Raw genomic sequence first — 24405 nt, 5'->3', positions numbered from 1 at the left:
GGGTGTGATTAGAAGTGGCCAGGAGACTTTATATTTCGGGGACTTAGTAGATATCTATTGAAAATGCGTGCCTGGATGCAATTAAACTAACATCCTGAAGTCCGTTAGATGTGACATGTCAAGCAAATCAATACCACCAGGGACAAGAATACCCCCATACTATGCTCTAGTAAGAGGTGCTATGTAGTCCCACCCAGGGGATACCCTGAGGAGCTCAGCTCCTGGCTACAGGCCAGGGGGCCTGAGTTGGCACTGATCTCTAATCATACTGCCTCGAGCATGGTGATGCATGTAACAGACTGGTCCCTAAGGGTGAGTCAACTTGATGTCTATCAGGGGTCTGTCACTAAGGATGTGTCGGTAGGCATGTTAACATATTACTTTAAAATTTGAGAAGCATAGGCTGCTGTGTACATGACTCACTCAGTAAGGTACTTGCTTTGCAAGCATGAACCTGAGTTCAATCTTCAGAACCTTGCATGGTGGTGCTAGCATGGTGGTGCACGACAGAAAACCCTACACTGAGGAGGCAGAGACATGAAGATTTCTGGAGCTTGCTAGCCAACCAGCCTAGTCCACTCAGTGAGTTCCAGGCCAGTAAGAGACCTTGGGGTGAAGTCTGTTCTTGGGTCTGAGTACATACAAAATGACCACATGTGATGTCCGACGCTGCATGCTAGTTCACATGCAATACCAGCTTCTGTAAGGACTCAGCTGGGTTCTCATTCTGGAAAGCCTCCTCTTCTCCTCCTCACTCTTCTCCATCTCTTCCTCTTCTTCCTCCTCCTCTTTCATCTTTTCCTCCTCTCCCTTTTCACCCTTCTCCTCTTCCTCCTCACTCTCCTCTCCCTCCTCACCCTCCTCCTCTTCACCCTTCCCCTCTTCCTAAAGTACACATTAACCAAAGCATCATTTAATTTGCAAATCACTGTATCTTTCTAAATGCAGCAAACCCTTAAATCCATGGCACAAGAACAGCAGCAAGGCCCCCACAGGCCTCCGCCTCCATCGATAAGAAGAAGCACATTTCACATCACTTGTGGAGGCCACGTGGCATGCGTGGGCTTGACAATGCTTCACAGCTCACTTTTGACTTTCCTTTGAAGACGATCAATTCTCATCCCAGCAGTTACAAAGCCCCAGGCTCCGTGAATCAGAACCCTTTTCCCTAGTCTTTAAAATGCAGAGCTGGCCATTATAACGACAGGCCGGGATATTAAATGCATTTGAGACCCAGCTGGAGTGTATTTCAGAGCCAGACAGCTGATGTCGAATTTGCCAACTTCTCATCCGCTCTTTGCTGTGTTGGCGTGAGGGTGATGGTTCAGGGTATCCGCGTGGTGCCAGACTATAAAGGAGTGAATGGAGAAAGCAAATGTTTGACTCGTGCTCCCAGAGAGATGAATCTGCTGTGATGTACAGCTGACTGTTTTATGCCACTGAGCAAAGGTCAGGAAAGTGAGGGAGCCTAAGCACAAACCCAAACATGAAAAGGCAAATCCTTCTTGTAGATTCCCAGAAAAACCTGTAACTCAGCCCGGACAGGCAAGGAGTGAGGAGGAGTGTTCTCAGAACTGTGTTCTCAGGCCTCAGTAAGCACCTCTTAGGGAGACAAACATGTATGAGAAGGTTGGAAATGTTTCTCTCTGTGTGTGAGCAGGTATTTACACATGTATCTACAGATGAATGTGAAGACCAGGGGATAATCTAGCAGAGTGAGTAACCCCCTTCTCCTTGACCTATATGTTTTCTATATCTGTCTCTTTCCCCCTTTGGATATTTTTGCATGAGCCTTTCTTTGGAGTCAGCATTAGTTAGGGTTTCTATTGCTGTGATGAAACACCATGACCAAAAGCAAGTTGGGGAGGAAAGGGTTTATTTAGCTCACATTTCCACATCTTAGTCCCTCACTGAAGGAAGTCAGCGCAGGAACTCAAACAGGGCAGGAACCTGGAGGCAGGAGCTGATGCAGAGACCATGGATGGGTGCTGCTTACTGACTTGCTCCCCATGGCTTACTCAGCCTGCTTTCTTATAGAACCCAGGACTACCAGCCCAGGGATGGCACCACCCACAATGAGCTGCCCCCCACCATCAATCACTAATTAAAAAAAAAATGTCCCCCATCCTGATTCTATGGAAGCTCTTTCTCAGTCAAGTTTCCCTCCTTTCAGATGACTCTAGCTTGTGTCAAGCTGACATAAAACCAGCCAGCACAGAGACTTTCCCCCCATCTGACCTTGACACTAGGGACTAGGGTAGTTTTCCTTGCTTACAAGCTTTACTACGAGGGAATCTTTTATGAAGATAACAATTGCTGTGAGACAGGCAACCCCAAAACACGTGTACCCCCACTTCTCCATACCTTGTGATAGGTCCTTCTTTAGGGTCAGACACAGCTGGAACAGCGCCTATTGTTCTAGGTGGCATCAGTGGGGGCAGCCCAGTGGGTCTGGCATATATAAGTGGCAGACTGGGGCAAGATGGTGGTGTTGGTGGAAGACAGGCAAGGGTGAGGGGGGCCTTGCTGATGCTTGTCCTGAATCTTCCCGGCATGAGCTTCCGCTCATCCCACCACGGCAACCTCAGGTGGTGTGAGACTCCCTCCTCTGAGACACAACAGAGTTGCTTGCTGCATCCATTACACCAGGCTCCATCTCAAGGGAGCAGGGAGGCAAGAGCTGAGCTCCACCGAGGCCCACATGAAGGCAAGACCTAGGTCACTGTCTCTACACTTGTTGCTAGGAGTCCCATTGGCTGTGGTCACTTTGTTACAGGACTTTGGATCACAGCCTGTGTTGCAACAACCCAGGTTCATCCATCTATCCTTGATAAGCCAATTAAAAGACTTTTTGTAAAGCACAGAAGGGAGATTTCTTCCGTGTAGCCACACTCAGATGAGGGACAGAGATCCAGCCACCCCTCTGCATCTAGTCTATCATCATAACATCAGATATGAGGTGAATGCTTAAATTAAAAACCAGGCACAACCAAGCAATCCTCAAGGTGTGGTCCCTGCCCATCAATGTCTCAGGTCCAAGTTTTCTGGAAGGATAGCTGTCAAGTTGTCCATCTTTTTCCAGGAGACAGGTTCCTCTTTCGGCTGACCCAAGGACTTCAGCATTTTCTAATCCCAGGACTCCAGTTTCTAGAGGTCCATTGTTTTAATAGTTTCATAATCAAAACGAGAGACAGACCCAGTTAAAACTTTCAATTTCTTGATACCAAATTAAGATAGATGTGAGAGATGGCTTATTGCATCCCCCTTGACATTGTGTCCAGCCTGTGGATGTCATTTTCATGGTATGAGATTCTTGAATGCCCAAACCCAGTGGACCTCTTTGTGGGAGCATCCTCTGCAATGTCTGTACATGAGCATTCAGACAAGCTCATTGAGGCACCATCTGGTCAGATGCATTCTGGCACTTCTATTAAGTGGAATAGTATATAGTCATTTGAAATGAGCTACCTATATCCATTGAGCTAGAGATTCTAAGGAATGTTGTGAAGTAGGAAAAGAAACAAAGCATGGAGGGTGTGTGGCTTGTAACTCTCTAAGAGTAAAGGGTGGAGGGATGCCACAGCATAGGTGAAACTCAGGGACCTTCTCACACACACAAGAAACGATGCCTGGGAATTCACTTGTGGTAGGTCCCTAGGGCACTAGACTCAGAGATAGAAAGTAAATGGTGAGTGGGTACAAGACTGGGGGGTGGATAACAGTTATTCTAGGTGACAGGAGCTATGGAAATGGACATGGTGAGGTGCTGTGGGACTGTGGACGTGCTCACTGTGTGTACCGCACTCTTGCAGATGGATCCCACAGAAAATTATGCTAACTGTATTTCCTTACAATTGAAAATAAAGTTACAAAAGAGGGGCTGGCGAGATGGCTCAGCAGGCGAAGGTGCTTTGCTACCAACCCTGTTGACCTGAGTTTGATCCCCAGGACTCACGTGGTGGAAAGAGAGAACCAACTCCCAGAAGTTGTCCTCTGATCTCTATACATATGCTGTGAGATGCAGACACACACACACACACACACACACACACACACACACACACACACACACCTGTACATGCACACATGTGCATTCTCACACAAATCCACGACAAATGTTAAAATAAGGTTATAAAAGAATATATTTCTGAGCCAGGACAATGGCTCAGTAGATAAAACATGAGCACCATAGTTTGGATTCCCAGCAACCATATTAAAAGCTGGGATGTGGAGACAGACTCTCTGGCAGTAGGCTGCTTATGTAGACTAGCCAAATTGAGCCCCTACTTCAGTGAGAGACCCTACCTTGGCAAGTACAGTAGAGAGCAATTGCGGGGACCCTGAGACACCATCCACACACATGCACCTGCATCCATACATGCAAAGACACAAAGAAAATAAGTAGGATATGTTTGCAAACATAGAGATGACCTCTGGAAAGCTACGTAAGAAGATTTGAGACATTAGATGTTGGGAGTGGGAGGGAAGCTTAATTCTCACCCTCTTGTTTTGTGTAGTGTTTGCAGGTTTTCTTTGTTACCATGCAAGACTGCTACATTTAAAACTGTTTGAAATGTCAAAAAAAATGATAAATAATTACCATAGCCAAATATATCTGTGCAGAGTAAATATATGCTACATGCTTACATGTGATTTATGGTATATATTTATATAAATATAGTTTTTGTAAGTACACAATACATATTAGAAAGATATATTTAGCAGAATATATTTAGCAATCTGTGACCTACTTTGCAAAGACCAGAATTTTGTTCTGTTATGGTTAAAAATGACTATTAGCTACAGGGAAAGTTGGGACTTGGGCTTGTATTTTTTCACTATTACATAAGCAAATCAAACCACCAAACCTCCATATGTATTTAAATACTCCTGAGTGATATGTGAGGCTTATTTTCTGCATCTACTCTATTTTCTCCCACTTTCTTTTTCTTTAAAAAAAAAAAAACCTTCATGCTTTTTGTCAAAAGAAACTGAGGCAAAAATTAACTGGACAGCCAAGCTAATGGTGGAAGGATGTCATCTTTCCTAAAAGCCCTGTGAGGTCATGTTGCTAGGTAGAAAGGAAGCAGCCTGCAGCCCACACTCTGTATCTTTGGCTTTTCCCCTCTAGTCTCTTGGTTCAAGCATCTGCAGCTAAACCTAGTTCATGGTCTCAACACCCTACTGCAGCCCTGGGTCTCACACTTGCTGTATTAAGGGGAACCGCCTTCCATGCTTGGATGTTACTGCTTCCCTGTGCCTCTCCTAGGGAGCTGCTGAGGTGCAGAAGCTACAGGCAGTGGGAAGGAAGTAGAGCCAAGAGCCTGGGGATCCCAAGTTGAAGTAAGCACTCTTTATTTCACAGCCTAAATTTTATGCATACACACTGAGGGAGGGGAGAAGCCAGAAGTCCAGCGTTTCCATGACTGTGATGAAATACCTAAGATAGAGAGTTAAAGAAGAAAAAGGTTATTTTGGCCCATCTCAGAGGTTTTGGTCCCCGGTCAGCTGGCTCTGTTACTCTGGGTTTGAGATGAAGTAGGATCTCACGATGGCAGGGCATGCAGTACAGAAAGTGGCTCACTTTCTGGTTGCCAGGGAGCAGAAAAACACGAGAATTAGCTACAGACAAGATTCAGCCTTCACCCCTATTGATGGTGTCCTCCCTCTTAGCCCTACCTCCACCATTTTCCATTGCCACCCAGAAACATCTTAAAATTATCCTTGGGTTCAGGCAGTGATTAGGTTATAGATCTAGTGCTCACTGCCCACCTCTGACCACCACTGCAGTAAGAACCAAGCCTTCAGCACACTGGTCTTTGGAAGTATAACTCCTGTCAGTACTATAACGGGGGGGGGAGGGCTTCTCAGAGTGGGGAACACATCATCTGTGGTTGCGTTCAGACTCTGTGTTCTTATGGTGACTATATCTGCTACGGGTGTGGGTGACAAGGGTCATCAGAGGCCAAATAAGAAACAAAGCATCACTACACGAGGCACATTGGAAGATAATGCCTTCACCCACTCTGGCTGCTGTAACTGACTTGCCCGGGTGGCTCCTGAATGACAGGTGGGAGGTGCTTCCAGTCTGCAGCTTGGTGGACAAGATGAGGTCTCAGCAGAGTCAGGATGTCTGGGGGACAGTTTCGTCCTCCTAGACACAGTCTTCCATTCTAACCACCCAGACCAAGAGGAGCAAGAGGATCCCTAAATTCACTCATGGGGGCCCCACTCTCGGGACCAAACCCTCCTGTCCCCTACCTCTTGATGAGACTTCAACATATGAATCAAGACCTCCAGAGATGGCTGCACTAGGGTCATACATAAAATACTACTAACTACATCAAATCCCAGAGTGTGAAAGAACCTCACCTCAGTTTTCTCCACATCCTTCTGGTGAGCTCTGGTGAGAAGCAGTCTGCGTGGCTGAGTTTTCTTGGCTAAGATATCATGAGTGCATTCCCTGGCCCATTCCACAAAAGCTCCGAGTCTCATGTTCAACTTAATGTACTAATATAAAATTCTGTGTTAAATGAATAATAAACAAATGTAAGCTAAAGTTAGAGAGGGAGGGAGGGAGGGAGAGAGAGAGAGAGACTATTTATAAGGAAAACCAGAGCAAGCAACAGAACAAATAAGTATATGCCTCCTCCACTCTCAGAACCCAGTAGTTGCCTATAGGTCAGCAATAATGGTGGAACCATTACCCATCCACCCATAGGTGGCTGTTCAGAGGACTCATGGTAGACATGGCTTAAGAAAAAATCTGGCCTCTTTACAGAGTGGCTGCACCAGTTTTCATTCCCACCAGCCTCTACTTGTTTCATTCTGTTGAATTTTCTTTCCTCTGAAAACATTGGGAGGTTTTACTTGGGAACCCAGGTCCTTGGCCCCTCTGCAGAAGCCAGAAGTCTGGGAAGCTTGTGACTGCTCCTTGGCTGGGGCCATGTATGCTACAGATCTGCCATCGCCAGCACTGGGGTTGCTCTATGCCACCTCACATTGCAGCAGCAGGCTTCCTGTGTGTGCTTCCTGTTTACACACCTGGTCCCCTCCTCTGTCCTCATTTCTCCTCTTGGGCCACTGGGCAGCTGAATGTGGAGCCTTGAACCCAGTGAAATAGCTTCTCTGGGTTGAGTCTTGCCAGTTCACCACACGCACTGACAATCCCTGGTGTTCACTAGAAATACGTACTGGGGTGGAGCTAGAGAGATGAGGCTCAGTGATTAAGATAGTTAGCCTCGTCTACATAAAAAGTTCGAGGCCAGCCTAAGCTTTATGAGTACCCATCTCAATAAATAAATAAATAAATGGCAAAATTACCAGGAATAATCCATGGTTTTCCCTGGCTGTGTCTGACATCTGTGTGCGAAGTGGACAGGAAGATGGAATATCTGGGCTTGAGTCCTGCTTCCAGAGTTCTGGTCCTTGAGACAGGATCTCGCCACTCTATGAGGCTGGTACTCGTTTATATGACTATGTCAAGAGCGGTGGGTGCCAATATGAATTAAATGCCCAGCATGGTACATATGCACCGTAAACACTAGTTTATATTCCTCTCTTAGTCCAGTTCCCAGTCCCCTGAGCAATACTGTGAATGGATGACATACAACTGTTGACAGAAAACTTTTTACTTCCCTGTACCACCTCAGAACATTTGGATTCTTACCTCCCCAACTCATGTGTGTGTATATGTGTGTGTGTGTGTGTGTGTGCGCGCGTGCGTGTGAGCCCACCTCATCTCTGTTTTTCTCTGTCTCTCCCCTGCTCCTGCCTGTCTAGTGGACTCGAAGCCCAGGTTCCCCATAGTGAAGCCTTTAAGAATATGGAGGTCCTTTGTCTTATCCTGAAATAGATTGTTCTGAGCCTAGTTAAGGAAAAGCAATGAGGCCAGGTGTGAGTCAAAGCCTGTCCTCAGGCTCAGCTCCTTCTGTGGAGCCTGGGTATGCTCCTCTGCATGATTCTCCCTTCCTGCCCACTGTCACCCACTCCTAGCAGCTGGGAAGGCCAGGCAGAAGGGCCAGTGCAGTGTATGTGCTCAGGAAACCTTTGCTGTGGCCAGCTGGTATATTGACAATGAGTTTTCCCTTCCGCCTTGAGCTGAGAAACAGCCATCTGATTTGCTGCTGTTCTGTCTCCTCACACATTACAGATGTACAGTTAATATTTCTTCAGAGAATACATTCTGCCTTTTGCAGATGAAGGGAGTCAGAGACTTCCCAGCCCAGCACCTAGAGAACCCACCACTGCTGTCCCCCCCAGACAGGGAGAGCACAGAGGCCCAGCTGTCACGGCTGCTTCGTAACACTTCAGCATGAGGAGGACCCTGGGACCAAAAACCATTTTTCAGCAGGATGATGTTTTCCATCTCCAGTGTGAACACAGCATTATCCAATTCCCTGCAGCCTGCAGAATAGGAGTCCCCTAAACGGAGTTTACTGTAAGCCAAAATTACAGCCTTTACACTGATTTCTCAAAGGATGTGGTTCATTTCAGCCTCTTTTCTCTCCATTCCAGCTGCTTCCAAGACACCTAAGAAAGGCTTTCTCTAAATTGTAAGTCCCGTTGGACATCCTCAGATGAAGCAACTACAGCTTCCATGCTGCACATCTCTCTCCAGCACAGCCACTCTGGGGACACTAGACCCTGAGTGTGGCATCCGAGGCTGGAGGGGCTGCTGGCCAAGGGACACTCCGTTTTGAGTGAGCCCAGTGGTCGATGAAGCCAACTGGGGAAGATCATTGGATCCTGTGTCTATTTTTCCATCTGCTGCATTTTTTTTTTATTGATACCTGATTCTCACACAGGATCTGGTGGCAGATGTTTAAGGCATCTGATACCTTTGACGATGGGGACCCCTGTGTCAGAGCACAAGAATGGTTACAGTTAGGAAGTATGCTCCCAGGAGATGTGGGAAGCAGAAACTTCTTCCCAAAGTCACTTCACCAGACTCCATCTTACCATTGTGTTGCTGTAAGGCTGGGAGTAGGTATGACTGCTGTATTGCAGTGTTGACACACAGCTCTGAGGCTATCTGGTTATTTTCTATTCCTAATACTTCCAAGGGGGAAATGGAGGCCCTGGGAGGCCCAAGAACAAAGGCCAACTCACCAGGTGACACACACCTTTAACCCCAGCATTCGGGAAACAGAAGCAGGTAGATCTCTGTGAGTTCAAGGCCATCCTGGTCTACATGTGAGTTCCAGGACTCATAGTGAGTTCCAGGGCTATACAGAGAAATCCTGTCTCAAGACCAGGAAGCAGAGGTACATTATCAGCAAGAACCTCAAGTCAAGCTGGTCAGCCAGTGTCCCCCAATGCAGAGCTCACTGTCAGCCATCCCTTCCCCTCTTTTAGTGTCTGTGTGTGTGTGTGTGTGTGTGTGTGTGTGTGTGTATGTGGTGTTTATGTCCATAAGGGTACATGTGTGTTTATGTGTATGGAGACTTAGAGGACAACCTTAGCTGTCACTCCTCAGGTGCAGTCCACGCTCACTGGGCTGCAGAGCTCTCTGCATCAGCTAAGTTGCCCGGCTAGTGAACCCCAGCAATCAGCCTGTTTCTGCTTCTCCAGGACTGGGAATTACAAGCATATGTCAGCACACCTGGCTTTTGTCAGTACGTTCTGAGAACTGAACTCAGGTTCTTGTGTGCAAAGCAAGCACCCCGCCAGCTGAGCCATCTCCACCCCCTCATCTCTCTTCTCGGTATGCTTTTTGACAAGTGGCAGGAAGGGGCCATAATTTCAGGTTATCCCCACTAGCCAGGCAGAACACGTAGGAGTCAGAAACCCACTAGTCCCTCCTTCCAGGCTCTGTACAGTAGGAGAAAGGAGACTCCAGGAATGGAAGTCAAGCTATGTACCCTGCCATCCAGCTCAGGTTAAGCATCTCAAATCAGAGAGCAGAGACTGTTGGTACAGAGTGAGTAGATGTGTACCCCAAACCCATTTGCATGCCAAATGTGACATAGTGGCAGCCACAGTAGGACAACCTTCTCCTATCAGTTACTCTCCAGCTTATTCTGGCTCGTGGTCTGAAGGGATACAGGCAAGGCAGAGCAGGGGCTGTTTTGCAGTATGAGCTTGTAGCAGCTAGTTCCATCACGGCTGTCAGTCAAAAAGCAGCAACCAGACAAAACAGGGTCAAGCTATGGACCTCAAGGCTCACCATTACCAGAAACCCACTACCTTTGGTTGAGGACCAACCTCCCCCAAATCCCATGACCTTCCAAAACACCATCTCTTACTCAGGACCAAGTGTTCAGATGTGTGAGCCTGGGAGGTGGAGGTGGGGGCATGGCATGTTTAAACCACCACACTTCTCAGCCCTAGTTGAGTCCCGGCTGCTTGGAAAATGTCAGGACACTGGATGCCAAAGAGGAGAACCCTGGGACAAGAAAAAAGCCCCCAAGGGTTGTTCACATGCATTGGTTCAGCCACTCTCTTCCTTGTGTCTTTAGCTGAGTAACTGGAGAGTGGACAGCAGGTGTCTGGGAGGTCCCCCCCCCCCGTTCCCTCCCCACCCCCCACCGTCAGCTACAGTGATCACTTCTGAGTATTTTCAAAGAATGCCTGGCAGGAATCTGCAATTCCTAAATGCTTGATGGATGGATGACTGGTAAGAGCTTGGGTAGAGGAAGCCTTCTGTTCTAGAACTAAAAAACTTTCCTTCATCCCCCTCAGGGCCCTTTCGTCTCAGCAGTTAGCGCTGCCACAGAGACCCGCAACTCATCAATTACAAACATTAACTGTAAATTACACTTTTGCATAGTTAATTCAGACTCCTCATTATGTACTTAGCAGAGCTTAGCAGGCGTAAAATTCAATAGCAAGCTTTGGAGTGGATCCAGTGTCTGTCCTCTGTGATATTTGGAAAATGCAAAGTTTTAGGAGTGGACCTTGGAGCGTGTCTTCTTTGGAAGGTCTCCAACAGGCCCTGCTTTTTGCTATTTTTTTTTTCTTGGAACGGGTTCAGCACTTCTGGAGAAGCTGATAGCTTCAAAGCATGCCTCCACCCTCCTTTCTAACAAAACGGAGACTCTCCCCCTCCTGCGTAGAAATTAATATTAACCTGACTACTGGAAGGAAAAGTGTGAATATCAGGAAGCCAGGCTCCTGGAGCACCTGCTCATCTATTATTCATTCAACAAACATTTCCTGTATGCGTCTGGTAGGTCAGCACCGCAGTGTGTCATTTGAAGGTAATGGAAGAATACCATACCCCTGCTACCAGGGACCGTGAATTAGTGAAGGGAGATGTGGATATTGAACCACCGAATGCAGATGAATGCATACTGGGTTGTGTGGCCATGCAAATGAAGGGTGAGTCCCAAGCAACAGGGGTCCAATGACATGAGCGGGTGAGCTGTGGGCAGCAGGATGGGTGTGGCGATAAGTGATGGTGTAGGAAATAATTACCACAGTGGGAAAAAGTTGCAAAAGGCCTGGGTGGAGGCGCATATGGTGTGTCTGAGTGGTAGAGGTGGCCAGGGTGGAATGCCCTGGAAAAGGAGGAGGAAAAGATTGAGAAAACTGCAGAGTGTAGGGAGTTCCGCTGTAAGGACCGAGGAGATGAAAGAATTGTGGGTCCCAGCCCCAGGCTCGGAAGGTTGGCTTAATAAATGTCTGTGCTGAGCTTAACTTTAGGCAAGAAGCACAGAAGGTAGATTTACAGTCTCGCTGTCCAGTGTGTGGAACAGTGTGTCACGAGTCATTCCCTGTCTGTGATGGTCAAGCTTCAGTGTTAACCCAAGTGGACTCAGTCGCTTGGGAGACACATCTGGATGTGTCTCTGAGGACATTTCCAGAGATGTTGCATGGAGGAGGGAAGACTCACCCTGGATGTGGGTGGCGCCGTCCCACAGACCTGAGTCCTGGACTGATTCAGAAGTTCTTAAATGTCATTGAACATTCCAGTCACCAGAAATCCTCATGGATCTGTGTCCAAGCCTCACCCCAGCCTGGTAAAATGAAGAACTCTGACGGGCAAGCGCAGGTGATGGAACCGTGTGCAGCCTCTCATCTTGCTCATTCCAGTTCACCAGGTTGAGAGCTGATGTGTTGAACACCTTACCTGAGATCTCCGGGAAACTCGGTAGAGAAGCCATAGTTCAGACACCCACGCATCTGCTTCCAGGGCCTGTGGTTGTAACATCCACCCATCCTGTCTTTGCACAAATACAGAGTGATGGAGGGAAAGGAAGTGGAGAGGCTGGTGAGCACACACAGAGCTTTCTGTGCAAGCTGTGGTGTCTAACCTTGACCACTTGTCAGCATCATCATTCTAAATTCTGAGTGTCTGTCTGCTCTTAACATTCATACTGTCTTTGTGGAGAGCATACCCAGGCACCCGCTGCTTTTATCCCAACTTCTCAGGTAGTTAAACCGTTGGTGGGGCTGCAGCCTACATCGTAGGGTGGGAAAGCTCAGGTTCCTTTGTCTCCCCATGTGGTTACCTACCCCTATATGTATTTAGTCTTTATAGAAGGACATAGAAGTAAAAGGTTGTTTGCTTGGCTGGGGAGGGGATAAGGGTATAGTGTATATAGATGTGTGTATACATGTATGTGTGCATGTATGTGTACATTCGTGTGTGCATGTGGAGGCCAGAGGACAACCTCCACTATTGTTCATCAGGATGCTGCTCACTTTGTTACTTTTATTTAAGCGTTTATTCTTTTCTAACTCTCTGTGTAGGTGGGGGGCTTGGGTCTGTTAGTATGAGTGACCAAGGAGGCCAGAGTCATTCTCAGATTCTCTGGAACTAGAGTTCGCCAGTTATAAGTTGCCTGATGTGAGTCTTGAGAATTAAGCCAAGATCCTCTGCAAAAGTGTAGCATGTTACAAACCTCTGAGCCATCTCTTCAGTCCCTATAGATTTGTTTTATTTTAGTTATGCACATATATGTGTGTATTTATTAAGTGTGTGCACATGTATGCAAGTACCCATAAAGACCAGAACATGGGTTTTATGGAACTGGAGATACAGGCAGTTGTAAGCCATATTGCATGCATGCTGGAAACAGAGCTTGAGTCTTCTGCAAGAGCAATTACATACTTGTCCCCTCTGAGCATCTCTCCAGCCCCCTTCTACATTGTTTTCTGAAAGAGTCCCTCCACTGGGACCTCAATGGGACCAGAGGATTGTCAATTTAGCTAGGATCTCTAGCCGGATACCCACAGGGACTCTCCTATTTCTATCTCCCAAGCACTGGGATGACACTGGTATGCCACTGCACCCAGCTGCTTCTCACGGGTGCTAGGGACCAAGTCTCCATATTTGTATGTCAAGCAGTTTACAGAAAGTCACCCCTCTATCCCTGTTTGTTTATTTTCTTAATGATTTGTTTTTATTTGATATATTTATAAATATTTTGCCTGCATATTTGTATGTATACCACATGTATGTCTGGTGCCTACAGAGGCCAAAAGAGGATATCAGATCCCCTGAAACAGACAATTGATACCTGCCATGTGGGTGCTAGGAACTGAACTCAGGTCTTAACTACTGATCCATATCTCCAGCCCTACTGTTTGCTCTTTTTTTTTTTTTTTTTTTTTTTTTTTTGACTGAACCTTGTAGTTGAATCCAAGTTTGCCTGGAACAAGGCAGACTTCACAAGCTTCTCCCTCCCCACTGCCCTTATGTCATGGGTTCTGAATTCTGTCTTTTGTACTAACTGCAGACAACAGTAGGGGAGGCCTGGTCCTTTCTCTACACTAGCCTGTTAAATCTCAGCTGATCAGATATCCTCCCTCAGTATTCTGAATGGGAGCCGCTGACACAAAGGATCAAGACAGTGGCATGTGAGTTTGAGTATGAGGCATAGACTTCTCTAGAGCTCTTTTCCTAGGATTCTAGCTTTGCCAGTCTCCCCTCCATGTCTTTCTTGCCTCCTTCCAGCACTTGTTCAGTCCCCACTTTCTCACTTAACTCATGGTGGAACCTGCAATGAACAGCAATACCCATCAGCACCATGGAGAGATCATAGGAAATGTGCACCTGTGGGAAGGGTGAGAGAGCTGTGTTTGGGTTCCTGACAGTGCTAGAAACAGAATGAGTAAAATACAGCCCACGTTCAGACTGTTCTGTTCTACTGGGTGAGGCATCCCCACTCAGAATTTCATTTCTTTTTTATGGTTACTCTTTTTTATATATTTTAATTTATTCACTTTATATCCCAGCTGTAGCCCCCTTCACCATTCCCTCCCAATCCCACCTACTCTTCCTCTTCTTTGCCCATGCCCCTCCCCCAGTCCACTGATAGGGGAGGTCCTCCTCCCCTTCCATCTGATCCTAGCCTATCAGGTCTCATCAGGACTGTCTGCGTTGTCTTCCTCTCTGTGGCCTGGTAAGGCTGTCACCCCCCACCCCCCAGGGGGAGGTGATCAAAGAGCCAGCCACTGAGTTCATGTCAGAGACAGTCCCTGTTTCCCTTACTAAGGAACCCGCTTAGACACTGAACTGCCAGGCAAAGAAGGAGGTCCCTGGGTAAGATACTCAATCCTCATTCAGAAAAGCAAACAGGATAGACCTAGGAAGATGGAGAACATCCCTAGGAAGATAGGGAACAGGACAGGAGCATACCACAGAGGACCTCTGAAGGACTCTACCCAGCAGGGTATTAAAGATGCTGAGACTCATCTTTAGCCAAACTTTAGGCAGAGTGTAGGGAATCTTATGAAAGAAGGGGGAGATAGAAAGACCTGGAGAGGACAGGAGCTCCACAAGGAGAGCAACAGAACCAAAATATCTGGGCCCAGGGGTCTTTTCTGACACTGATACTCCAACCGAGGACCATTCATGGAGATAACCTTAGAACCCCTGCAAAGAATTTCATTTCTTTATTTTGTGAGTCTCTTTGCTTCCACATGCACTGAGCTGCCCACAGTGGCTATGACAGCAGTACTCGAATCTCTCCCCTCAACCCAAGGATGGGAAGCTAAATACCCTTTGGCTTTTAGCTCATTCTTAGGCATTGTTTTCTTACAGATGAATCCAAGGGGTTTGGGAAATTGGGCTTTCAATGGCCTGGAACTTTTGTGACTACTGGGGGGGGCTTTTGAGAAAGTACTTTTTTTAAGACAATTTTGAAATTTTCTTTCAAGAGTTACCTTTGTAAATCCACACCATTGATTTTATCAAGCAGTGGTTCCTGGTACTCTCTGCATTTACCTAAGTGTTTAAATCTCTCTCTTCATCATTCCATTAACAGTACACACCTCACTATTTGTGTGCTCTTGGTCTCCTCACCTTTTTTTTTTAAGATTTATTTATTTATTTTATGTATATGAGTACTCTATTTTCATGCACACCAGAAGAGGAAATCAGATTCCATTATGGATGGTTGTGAGCCACCATGTGGTTGTTGGGAATTGAACTCAGAACCCCTGGAAGAGCAGCCAAGTGCTCTTAACCACTGAGTCATTTCTCCAGACCACTTTGGTCCCCTCAAGGCAGATGCTCATGGGATGAACTGACTCCTTTTCTTTGTCACCATCTTCCAGCACCAAGCATATAAGGGAACATCTAATGAGGACAGATTCTGAGTGAGGGAATGATATACAGAGCTAGAGGAATCAGGCCCACATGCATGGCAGAGTCCGCTTCATTACTGGAGTTTGTTATTTTGGAGGAGGGGTTGCAGCACCCTTTGTTTAAAGACAACGTCTCATGTATTCCAGTTTAGCCTTGAAATCATAGTGTAACCAGGACCTTGACCTCCACTCTCCCTGCCTTGACTTCCCACATACTAGGACCACAGGTGTGCGCCGTCACACCTGGTGGATGCAGTGGAATTGAGCCAGCGGCTGCATAAAAGCCAGGAAAACACTCTGCCAATTGAGCTATACTCCCAGCCTCATGAATCAGCCTTAAAAGTACATATTTATGGTGGTTCCCCACCTGAACACAAGAGCAACAAGAGTTATCTGGGCGTGGTGGTGCTCATTAATCCCAGCACTCAGGATGCTGAGGCAGGAGACTTCTACAAGTTCGAGGCTAGCCTGTTTTACAGTTAGCTCTGGGCCACCCATGGCTTTGAAGTGAGCCCTTATTAAATATATATATATATATATATATATATATATATACAAAAACAACGCAGAGAGCTCATTCCTCTGCAGTGATCAGTACTCAGTATTTAAGAATTTTTGTGCAGCTCTGTGGCTTGTGGGTGTTCCTCTTTCCCACCTCCCCACTCTCTAACTTGAAAGTGACATCATGCTTCCAGTTCCTGAGAGGGGGTTCCCTCCAAACAACATCTGATTGAAACCATTTCCTTCCATTCCCTTTCAGAAGCAGCAATTTATTCAGTGAGGTCATGCAGATGAATTTTGAAATCGCCAGCTTTAGCAGCCTCTCAGGGACACAGTCCATCACATGGCAGGTGGAGTACCCAAGGAAGGGGACCACAGACATCGCTGTGTCTGAGATCTTCATCAGCCAGAAGGACCTGGTCGCCATTGTCCCCCTCGCTATGGTAAGTCATGGTGCCATGACAGCCCTTGAGTCCTTCTGATTAACAGTACCCCGGCATGCTTCCTCTTTCCCGGGTCATTACTGTATTTTGTGTATAATTATTTTATCTACTAGCAACTTACCTTCCTCCACCCTGGAAGTGGCAACATCCCCTTTCATTAGCTGAGCCTCTCAGATAATGTGTCATGGTGCTAGCCATGTCCCATTGCTAAAGTGCTTGTTGCTTACCTCTGCTTGAAGCCACTTTAGCTCTCTTTTTCGTGTTCCTATCTGTATAGGAACCTTAGGCTGCCATATGTCCTGGATGAGCTGGGCTAGGCTGAGGCAACAAGTGACCCCAAACTCAGAGGTCTGGATCAGCTTATGTTATTCTTGATCATGTGGCATTATATAAACGGCAGATGTGCCGGTCAGTTTGAACTGTCAGCTTGACATAACCTAGAATTGCCTAGGAAGAGACTCTCAATGAAGAATTGTCTAGATCAGGTTGGCCTGTGCGCATGTCTGTGGGGGGCAGGGGGTCGTCTTGATGGTCAGTTGAGGTGGAAAGGCCCACCTTGAATGCAGGCAGCACTAGCACATGGACTGCGTAAGAGTAAAGGAAACAGGCAAGCAGGTTGCATGTGTGAGGTCTCTCCTCTCTGCTCTTGACTGTGAATACTGTGTGACAAATGGCTCGAGTCCCTGCCTTGACTTCCCTTAATGACGGACTGTAACCTGGAAGTGTGAGCCAAATAAGTCCTTTATGCCTTAAGTTGCTTTTGCTAAAGGGTGTTTTCCTACAGCAATAGGAAGGAAACAAAACTGCAGGGGACCCTGTACCATGTAGTCCCTGGGGTAGGGAGAAGTGCTCCCAACTCCTCCCAGCTCCTCCCCACTCCCTACAAGCAACTTCTTCATTGCATTTCACCTGGACCATGGACAAGGCTCTCAGTAGTCAAGAAATCAGCAGACACTGGAATCCCAGAACCTGCACTCTCCATCCCATACAATGGGGTTGGATTATGTGTTGAGACTCCATCACTCTCATTGATGACCTCTTATCAGCAAGCATCCTATTTACCTGAATTAATAAGAGATTGTGGGAAATAGATTGATTAGAATTCTTCACCTTACTTAAGAGACAAACCCAACCCAGTTTGAACTTAAAGTGTTTCTCAAATTCGTATGTGTGTGCATTGTGAGGTTTAGAAGATCCACCTGGAGTCTTTTAAGACCTTCTAGGAAAGATTATTGATGCTGATCTGTAAACCACACTCTGGATGCTCCTAGCCCTGCATCTCTGACTTTCTGTTAGATCATCAATCGGCCCATGGTAGGGCCATAATTGTGTTGTTCCTGCAGAAAAAGTGAGACCTTCACTGCCGGTCACTCAGCAATTCACTCAGCTTCCCTGGAGAAGCTCTGGTTTAAATCACTGGTCTAGAGAGATGGCTCCCTAGCTAAGAAAGCTTATTCTGTTCCTTCAAAGGACCAGACTTCAGTTTCTAGCCCTAGCTGCCTGTAACTCCAGTTTAGGGGATCTCATGCCCTCTTCTGGACTCTGAAGGCACTACATGCACATGTGTGCATACGCAAACAAATGAGTAAATCTTTGGAAGCACTGGCCTGGCTTGGCCATGTGCTCCCCATCAGCCATTCATTAAAGTCAAAGGGGATGCTACACTCTGCTTGCCAGGCCTAGTACCATGTCACCCAGGGCAGGTGCACAATGGGACTCATAACAGGCCGTCATGATGCATCATGGGAAAATTTGGCTCACACTAAGGTGAGAGGCAGACACTAGCCAGACACAACAGACATTAGCCTACGTGTCATCTTCTCCAGGATTCATTGACCTGAGGAAGGTGGAGAGTGATTGCTCGTGACATTATATTTTGGATGCTGTGGACCAAATCCAAGCCTTGCACTCCATTGACAATCACTTGACCTCTGAGCTGCAAAGGTATCATTAGGCAAATAAACCAGCTTTGAACTCATTACATAACTCAGACTCCCTTCAAAGCCTCAATCCCCTTGCCTCAGTCTCCATGGTGCTGAGCTTATAGGTGTGCACCACCATGCCTGGCTTATTCTTGGCTTTGAATGTGTACTGTAACCCCAGGTAACTCTCCATCTCATGCCTGACCTTGAACTCCATTTTTAAGTACATTTAAACAGTTTTGCCTGTTGCTCAAAAACTAAAATATTTACTATGTAGCCCTTGGCAAGAAAAAAATAATAAGTTTTGCAAATCTGCATCCTAAAATTCATGCCAACATAAGTGCCCAATTCCTATCCTGTCTATTTCAGAAAGATAAGACATTCAAATACTTTGAAAAGCAAAACTATTATAAAGGCATAAGATATTATTACAGCCCATTGTCAACACGTGAGTCCTTCTTGAAATGAGATGTCATTATTGTGGTTATTGTGTTTTTACAGTGCTTTTAAGACAAGCCAAAATCACTCCTAATGTCATACCCCAAATCCTTTTGTCTGCAAGTTACCCCAAGTGAATTCAGATTGGCTTCATGCCACGGTCACTGACGATGCCATCTCTACAGGACCAGCGGGCATGCAGCTTGCATCTGACCCCTGGTTCAGGAGTTCATCATTGGTGTGCTTCCCTGGAACATACAACTTGACTTCAGTTATGCAGCACAGCATGGAGAATGGGGAACAGTTGTCAGTGGGGTGTGAATGTGCACACCTATAATCCCAGTGCTCAGGCTGAGGCAAGAGGATTCTGAGTTCAAAATCAGGGTGAGCTGCAGAGTAAGACCTGGACTCTAAAATTTAATAAAGAGCCAGGCTAACATAAGGGCTTTAGATGAAATGGCTCAGAGGCACTTTAAAAAACTATGATTTGGTATGAGCACTTGAAAGTAACAAAATGTTTGGGGGATTCAGTTCATTATGAATAAAATGAATAAATCAATCTAAAAAGCCACTTTCTTAGACTAAAATGAAATTAATTCCATTTATAACTAGCCAAAAACAAACAAACAAAAAACTTTTATTGGTAGTAAGTAGGAACAGGACTGTAGCTTCACTCAAATATAAGAAATTCTATTTCATTTTTCATTATTGGGATTGAACCTATGAAGTCATGCATGATCTACAAGCCCCCTACAACTGAGCTACAAACTCATCTTTTTATTTTGAGGTAGGATCTCACTATGTTGCCCAAATTCTGTAGCCCAAGCAAGCCTTCAACTTGCTTTTCTCCTGCCTCAGAATCCCAAGTATCTGGAAATAACAAGTCTAACTTAAAAGGAAAATTAGGGAAAGAGAGAAAAACGAACACTGTGGAGCAAGTCCCCTGTTGCCTGTTGGCAGCTGGTTAGGCCTCTGCAAACATCGAGTAAGAGCTGGAAAAATGGCTTAGAAGTTAATAGCACTTGCTGCTTTTGCAGAGGACCCCAGTTCTCTCAGCAACTCTCGCATAGAGTGGCTCACAACTGTTCGTAACTCCAGCTCCAGGGGATCCAACAATCTCTTCTGACCTCCAGGGGCACCCGTGCACATGTGAATATACATACATATATAAAAATAAAATAAATCTTCATAAAAGGAAAGGAAAACAAGCAAATCTCCGAGGATGCTGTTCGTCTTAAATAAAACAGCCTTCAAATAGGTCCCATGGAAATTATTAAAGAGAAATTTGCTTCTTGGGGAAGTTCTTGGCCTCAACATCATACCTTCTCAGGCCTTTCTTCAGTAAAGGGAGAAATCTAGGGACCGGAAGAACTACCAGCAGATTATAACATCAGGCCTCAGCATCTGACTCCCCCCAAGCCTTGAGCAGGCTGCACGCGGGTCTGTAGGAGCCCAGGCAAGCAGAAGCCTGTCCAGCTCATGCTGTGCTGCTTGTGACCATTAAGCCATGGTAGCTGGTCCCAATGCAGCTTGCTCAGCACCATCTCCAGACATCTATAGGCTCTCTTCCCCATCAGCATCCTTCCCCTGAAGGACCCTCTCTTTACCTAGTACCTTCCTCATACCCATGTCAGGCTTGAGGTTTAGGTATAAGTCTAGGAAGGACCAAGAACATACCAGCTTCATGTGTGGGAAGCATTAAACTGGGGAAGCACTTGGGCTGTCAAATATATTTTATTTGGGGAGAGATCATTTTTTTTCTGTGTAAAAACAAGTATCTACCCAAGTTGCTTGGGCAGGAACAGAGGTCAAGTATTAACTCGGTGAATTCGTTTCCTTGTGACAGATGAGAGGGGATGATGGGGTCTATAGGCTTTCAATAGAATCCACTGGATTCTCCTGAAGCTTCCTCACTATGCTCAGCTCTGGAATCATCCATCCTGGGGTGAACAGGAACCAGATGTCCCTTGCTTTGTGTAATCTGGCATGCTGATGGGGCTCTCCAACACGAGTAGGTCTTTCATAGGAAAGATGGAACTTTACTAGTGGCTGGATGAGTAAAAAATATCTGTTGTCCCAAAGTGTCACTCTATTTTTTTTTGGGGGGGGGGACAGGGTTTCTCTCTGTAGCCTTGTCTGTCCTGGACTCGATTTGTAAATCAGGCTGTCCTTGAACTCACAGAGATCCAACTGCCTCTGCCTCCCTGAATGCCGGAATTAAAAGTATGTGCCACCATGCCTGGCTACAATTTTTTTTTTTTTAATGAGAGAAGATACCCCAACTTTAGGCCAGACATAATGGCATGTGCCCTTAATCCCAGCACTCAGAAAGCAGAGTTCAAGGCCAGCCTCATCTAAAAAGTAAGTTTCAGGTCTCTCAGAGCTAAAGAATAGGACTATGTCTCAAAAAAAAAAAAACTTTCTTTTTAAATTGAAACTCTAACTTTTAAGTCTACTCTAGAGAAAGACGGCTCTCATTTGACAGATGCAAGAAGTCCTCTTTCCCAGGACTGACGTATTTCAATTGGATTTCCTAATGTTGGCCATGTTACTTGGATTTTTGATGAGTTTTCAAATCACCACCCTCTTAGCAATATAGGCTTAAGGTGAAGTCATTTTGCTTGACATGAGCACATAGTGGGAACCTGTTGTGTTCTTGGACTTTCTGTGACATGTCATAATCTCTGATTAAGAACAAACTAAAAATAAAGTGTCAGCCAGTGGGCTATTTAAAGGGATCTGGGCGTGTGGGCTAGAGTCCTTTCCTCTAGTTCTGAACCTGTGGATCATGGCCCATTTGGGGACTGACTGATCCTTTAACAGGGGCCACATATCAAATACCTGCATATCAGGGTATTTACATTATGATTCATAACAGTAGCAAAATTACAGTTATGAAGTAGCAACAAAAATAATTTTATGGTTGGGGGTCACCACAACATGAAGAACTGTATTAAAGGGTCACAGCATTAGGAAGGGTGAGAACCACTGCTCTAGGGGACCAGAAACTTCATGAGGCATTTGAGATGTCCGTGCATCTGGGTGATGTGTACTAAGAAGCCAGTAGAAACTTAAGCCTTCTGCTGAGACTAGCTCTACTTCATGGACCCTTACCTACCTGCTGGGAGTCTGGCAGCTGGCTGGCTGCACTATATCCTCATTGATGAGGGCACTGCACCCACAGAATGCTGGTCACAGGCTTCAGAGAGAGCTCATTAGTGAGTGGCATTCAGAGGAAATGGGTGGAAACTGGTTGAATATTTCATTCCCACAAGATAGTCCTTCACAGCCCAGCTCTCTAACTCTTTATTCCCAACCCTGCGTGACCTCGCCTTGTTTGGAGATTGTGGTTTTAAAAACATAATGATGTTGAGTTGAGGCCCTCCTGGGTTAGGGTGGTCCCCGGAGCCAGTGACTGGTGCTCATTTCTGGAAGGGCAAGGTGGAACCAGCCTTCACACCTGCTGTTTGCCATGCCTAAGGCTCCCTTCCACCATCCAGCTGCGCTATCCCTCCTCACAGCGCTCAGGCCACTGCTTATGTCTTCTCAGGTCTACTTACTTAGATTAATGTCCCAGTCACCCTACACTCAGCCTGCCTAGGTCTTCTTTCATAGAATAACAGAGTATCACTGTGCACTTCTGCATTCATTGTCTGAGTTTCCTCAGGAGGGGAAGGGGTCGCGCTGTATCATTCAGAGCAATGCTTGGTAAACAGTGGGTGCCTAATGAGAAGTCATTGAATGAGTAGATGGCTGGGGGGCAGGGTTGGGAGAGGGTCATTTATTAGTTCCTACATGGTTGCTGTAATAAAACACCATAACCAAAAAGTTATGGAAAGAATAATTATGCTTCCAGAGGGAGCATCTGTAATGGTGAGGAGGCATGGCTGCAGGCAGCCAGAGAGGAGAGCTGAGAGATCACACCTCAACCACGAAGCATGAAGCTGAGTGAGAACTAGAAATAAGGTGAGGCTGTGAGTCCTCAATGCTTGTCCTCAGCTATGTGCTTCTCCAGGGAGACTCCATCTCCTAGAGTAGCTCTCAACACACGGATTGCAACCACTTTGAGGTTACACAACCCTTTCAGAGGTCCCCCGAGACCATCAGAAAACAGATATTTACATTACGGTTCATAACAGTGGCAAAATTAGAGTTGTGAAGTAGCAATGAAAATAATTTTACAATTGGGGTCACCACCACGTGGGGTTGCAGTGTTAGGAAGGCTGAGAACCACTGTATGGAGGTTCCACAGCCTTCCCAAACAGCACCATCTACTGAAGACCAAGTGTTCAAATACTCAAGCCCATGAGGGATATTCTTATTTAAACAACCATGGATAGGTGGATGGATGGATGGGTGGATGGATATTTGAAGAGATAGCCAGATAGACTTAGTAGGTAAGGCCCTTGCTGCACATGAGAAACTGAGTTTAGATTCCCAGAAGCCATGTCAAAGATGGTGGGTATAGCAGTGTGTGGTGGTAAGACCAGCACTGGAGAAGCACTCAAAAACACAAGAACAGGCACGCCATACGCATATGCACAGAGAGACACCACACCTATACACACCTATATCCAAACACACACACACAACAGACATACACACACACACACACACCCTACTTTCATTAGAGAGAAATGAAGTGCCCCTCATTCATCTTCATAACATTTTGGGATTCAGCCCCAAACCAAGGGCTTTAAATTTTCTGCTTTCTCTGCATCATTAGTGGCCTAAGACTCAGGGTGTTCCTTCTTTTTCTTTCCTTCTGAAGAAGCTTCAGAAAGGCAGGATTTGGGGAGACATGTTGGCAGAGCACTCATATACATAAGCTAAAGCTTTAAAAAAATAAAAATAAAAACCAGGATTGACTAGGAAGCCAATGCATAATCCATGTGTAGTCCCCTCACCAAATGTTACCATCATGGATGCCTAAGTGCACCAACCTCATCCTGACAAACACCACAGGGCATGGCGGAATCATATATTATTGCAGCAAGGCATGCAGTCATCCACAGAAATGAGAACCATCCATTACTCAGACACGGGATTTGACAGCGATCAGACCTAAAATTCACTTTCAAGGCTGTGGCATTATGTCAGACTGGGCATGTGTGGTGTTCAGAGTCCAACAGTCAAGCTGCTAAGCTACAGCACTGTGTTCCCAGGGAAAGGGAGGATAAGTTCTCAGTGACACAGAAGCCCTGCTTTGCAGAGACCCAACATACAAAGCATTCTTAAAAGTAGAAACCAAAGAGAATGGATAATGAAATTTTATTCCTGAGAACTTTAGGCGGGTATAGATTTTAATGAGAATTAAGCCTGATATTCTGCCTTAGAAATTAATACAATAATGGCTAGATGAAAAAAGAAGGTTTTTCCCTTCTGACCAGGTTTTGTCAAGGAGTTTTAAAAGGTAAAAATCAGCACATTCATTTATTTTATGGAGAAGTATTCTTTTTGCCTTCCAAATGCATAGGTAGGCTGGTTCTTCCTTTGCTTTGAGTAGTCCCCTGTCACCAGCCCAAACACAAGCCTCCAACTTCTTCTGCATTAACCTCATGTCA

General features: G+C 46.0%; 1 protein-coding gene across 1 annotated transcript in view; it reads left to right on the top strand.

Moving 5' to 3' along the window:
• Tmem132c (transmembrane protein 132C) overlaps positions 1-24405 on the top strand; it is a 242963-nt gene that overhangs the window by 174262 nt on the left and 44296 nt on the right. Inside the window, exon 4 of the mRNA XM_060382303.1 lies at positions 16298-16481. Coding sequence (XP_060238286.1) covers positions 16298-16481 — 184 coding nt within the window. The remainder of the gene's footprint in view (positions 1-16297; positions 16482-24405) is intronic.

The sequence above is a fragment of the Meriones unguiculatus genome, chromosome 4 (assembly GCF_030254825.1).
Source record: "Meriones unguiculatus strain TT.TT164.6M chromosome 4, Bangor_MerUng_6.1, whole genome shotgun sequence".
NCBI lineage: Eukaryota > Metazoa > Chordata > Mammalia > Rodentia > Muridae > Meriones > Meriones unguiculatus.
Note: the sequence above shows the minus strand (reverse complement) of the source record. Positions and strands in the feature narration are given on the sequence as shown.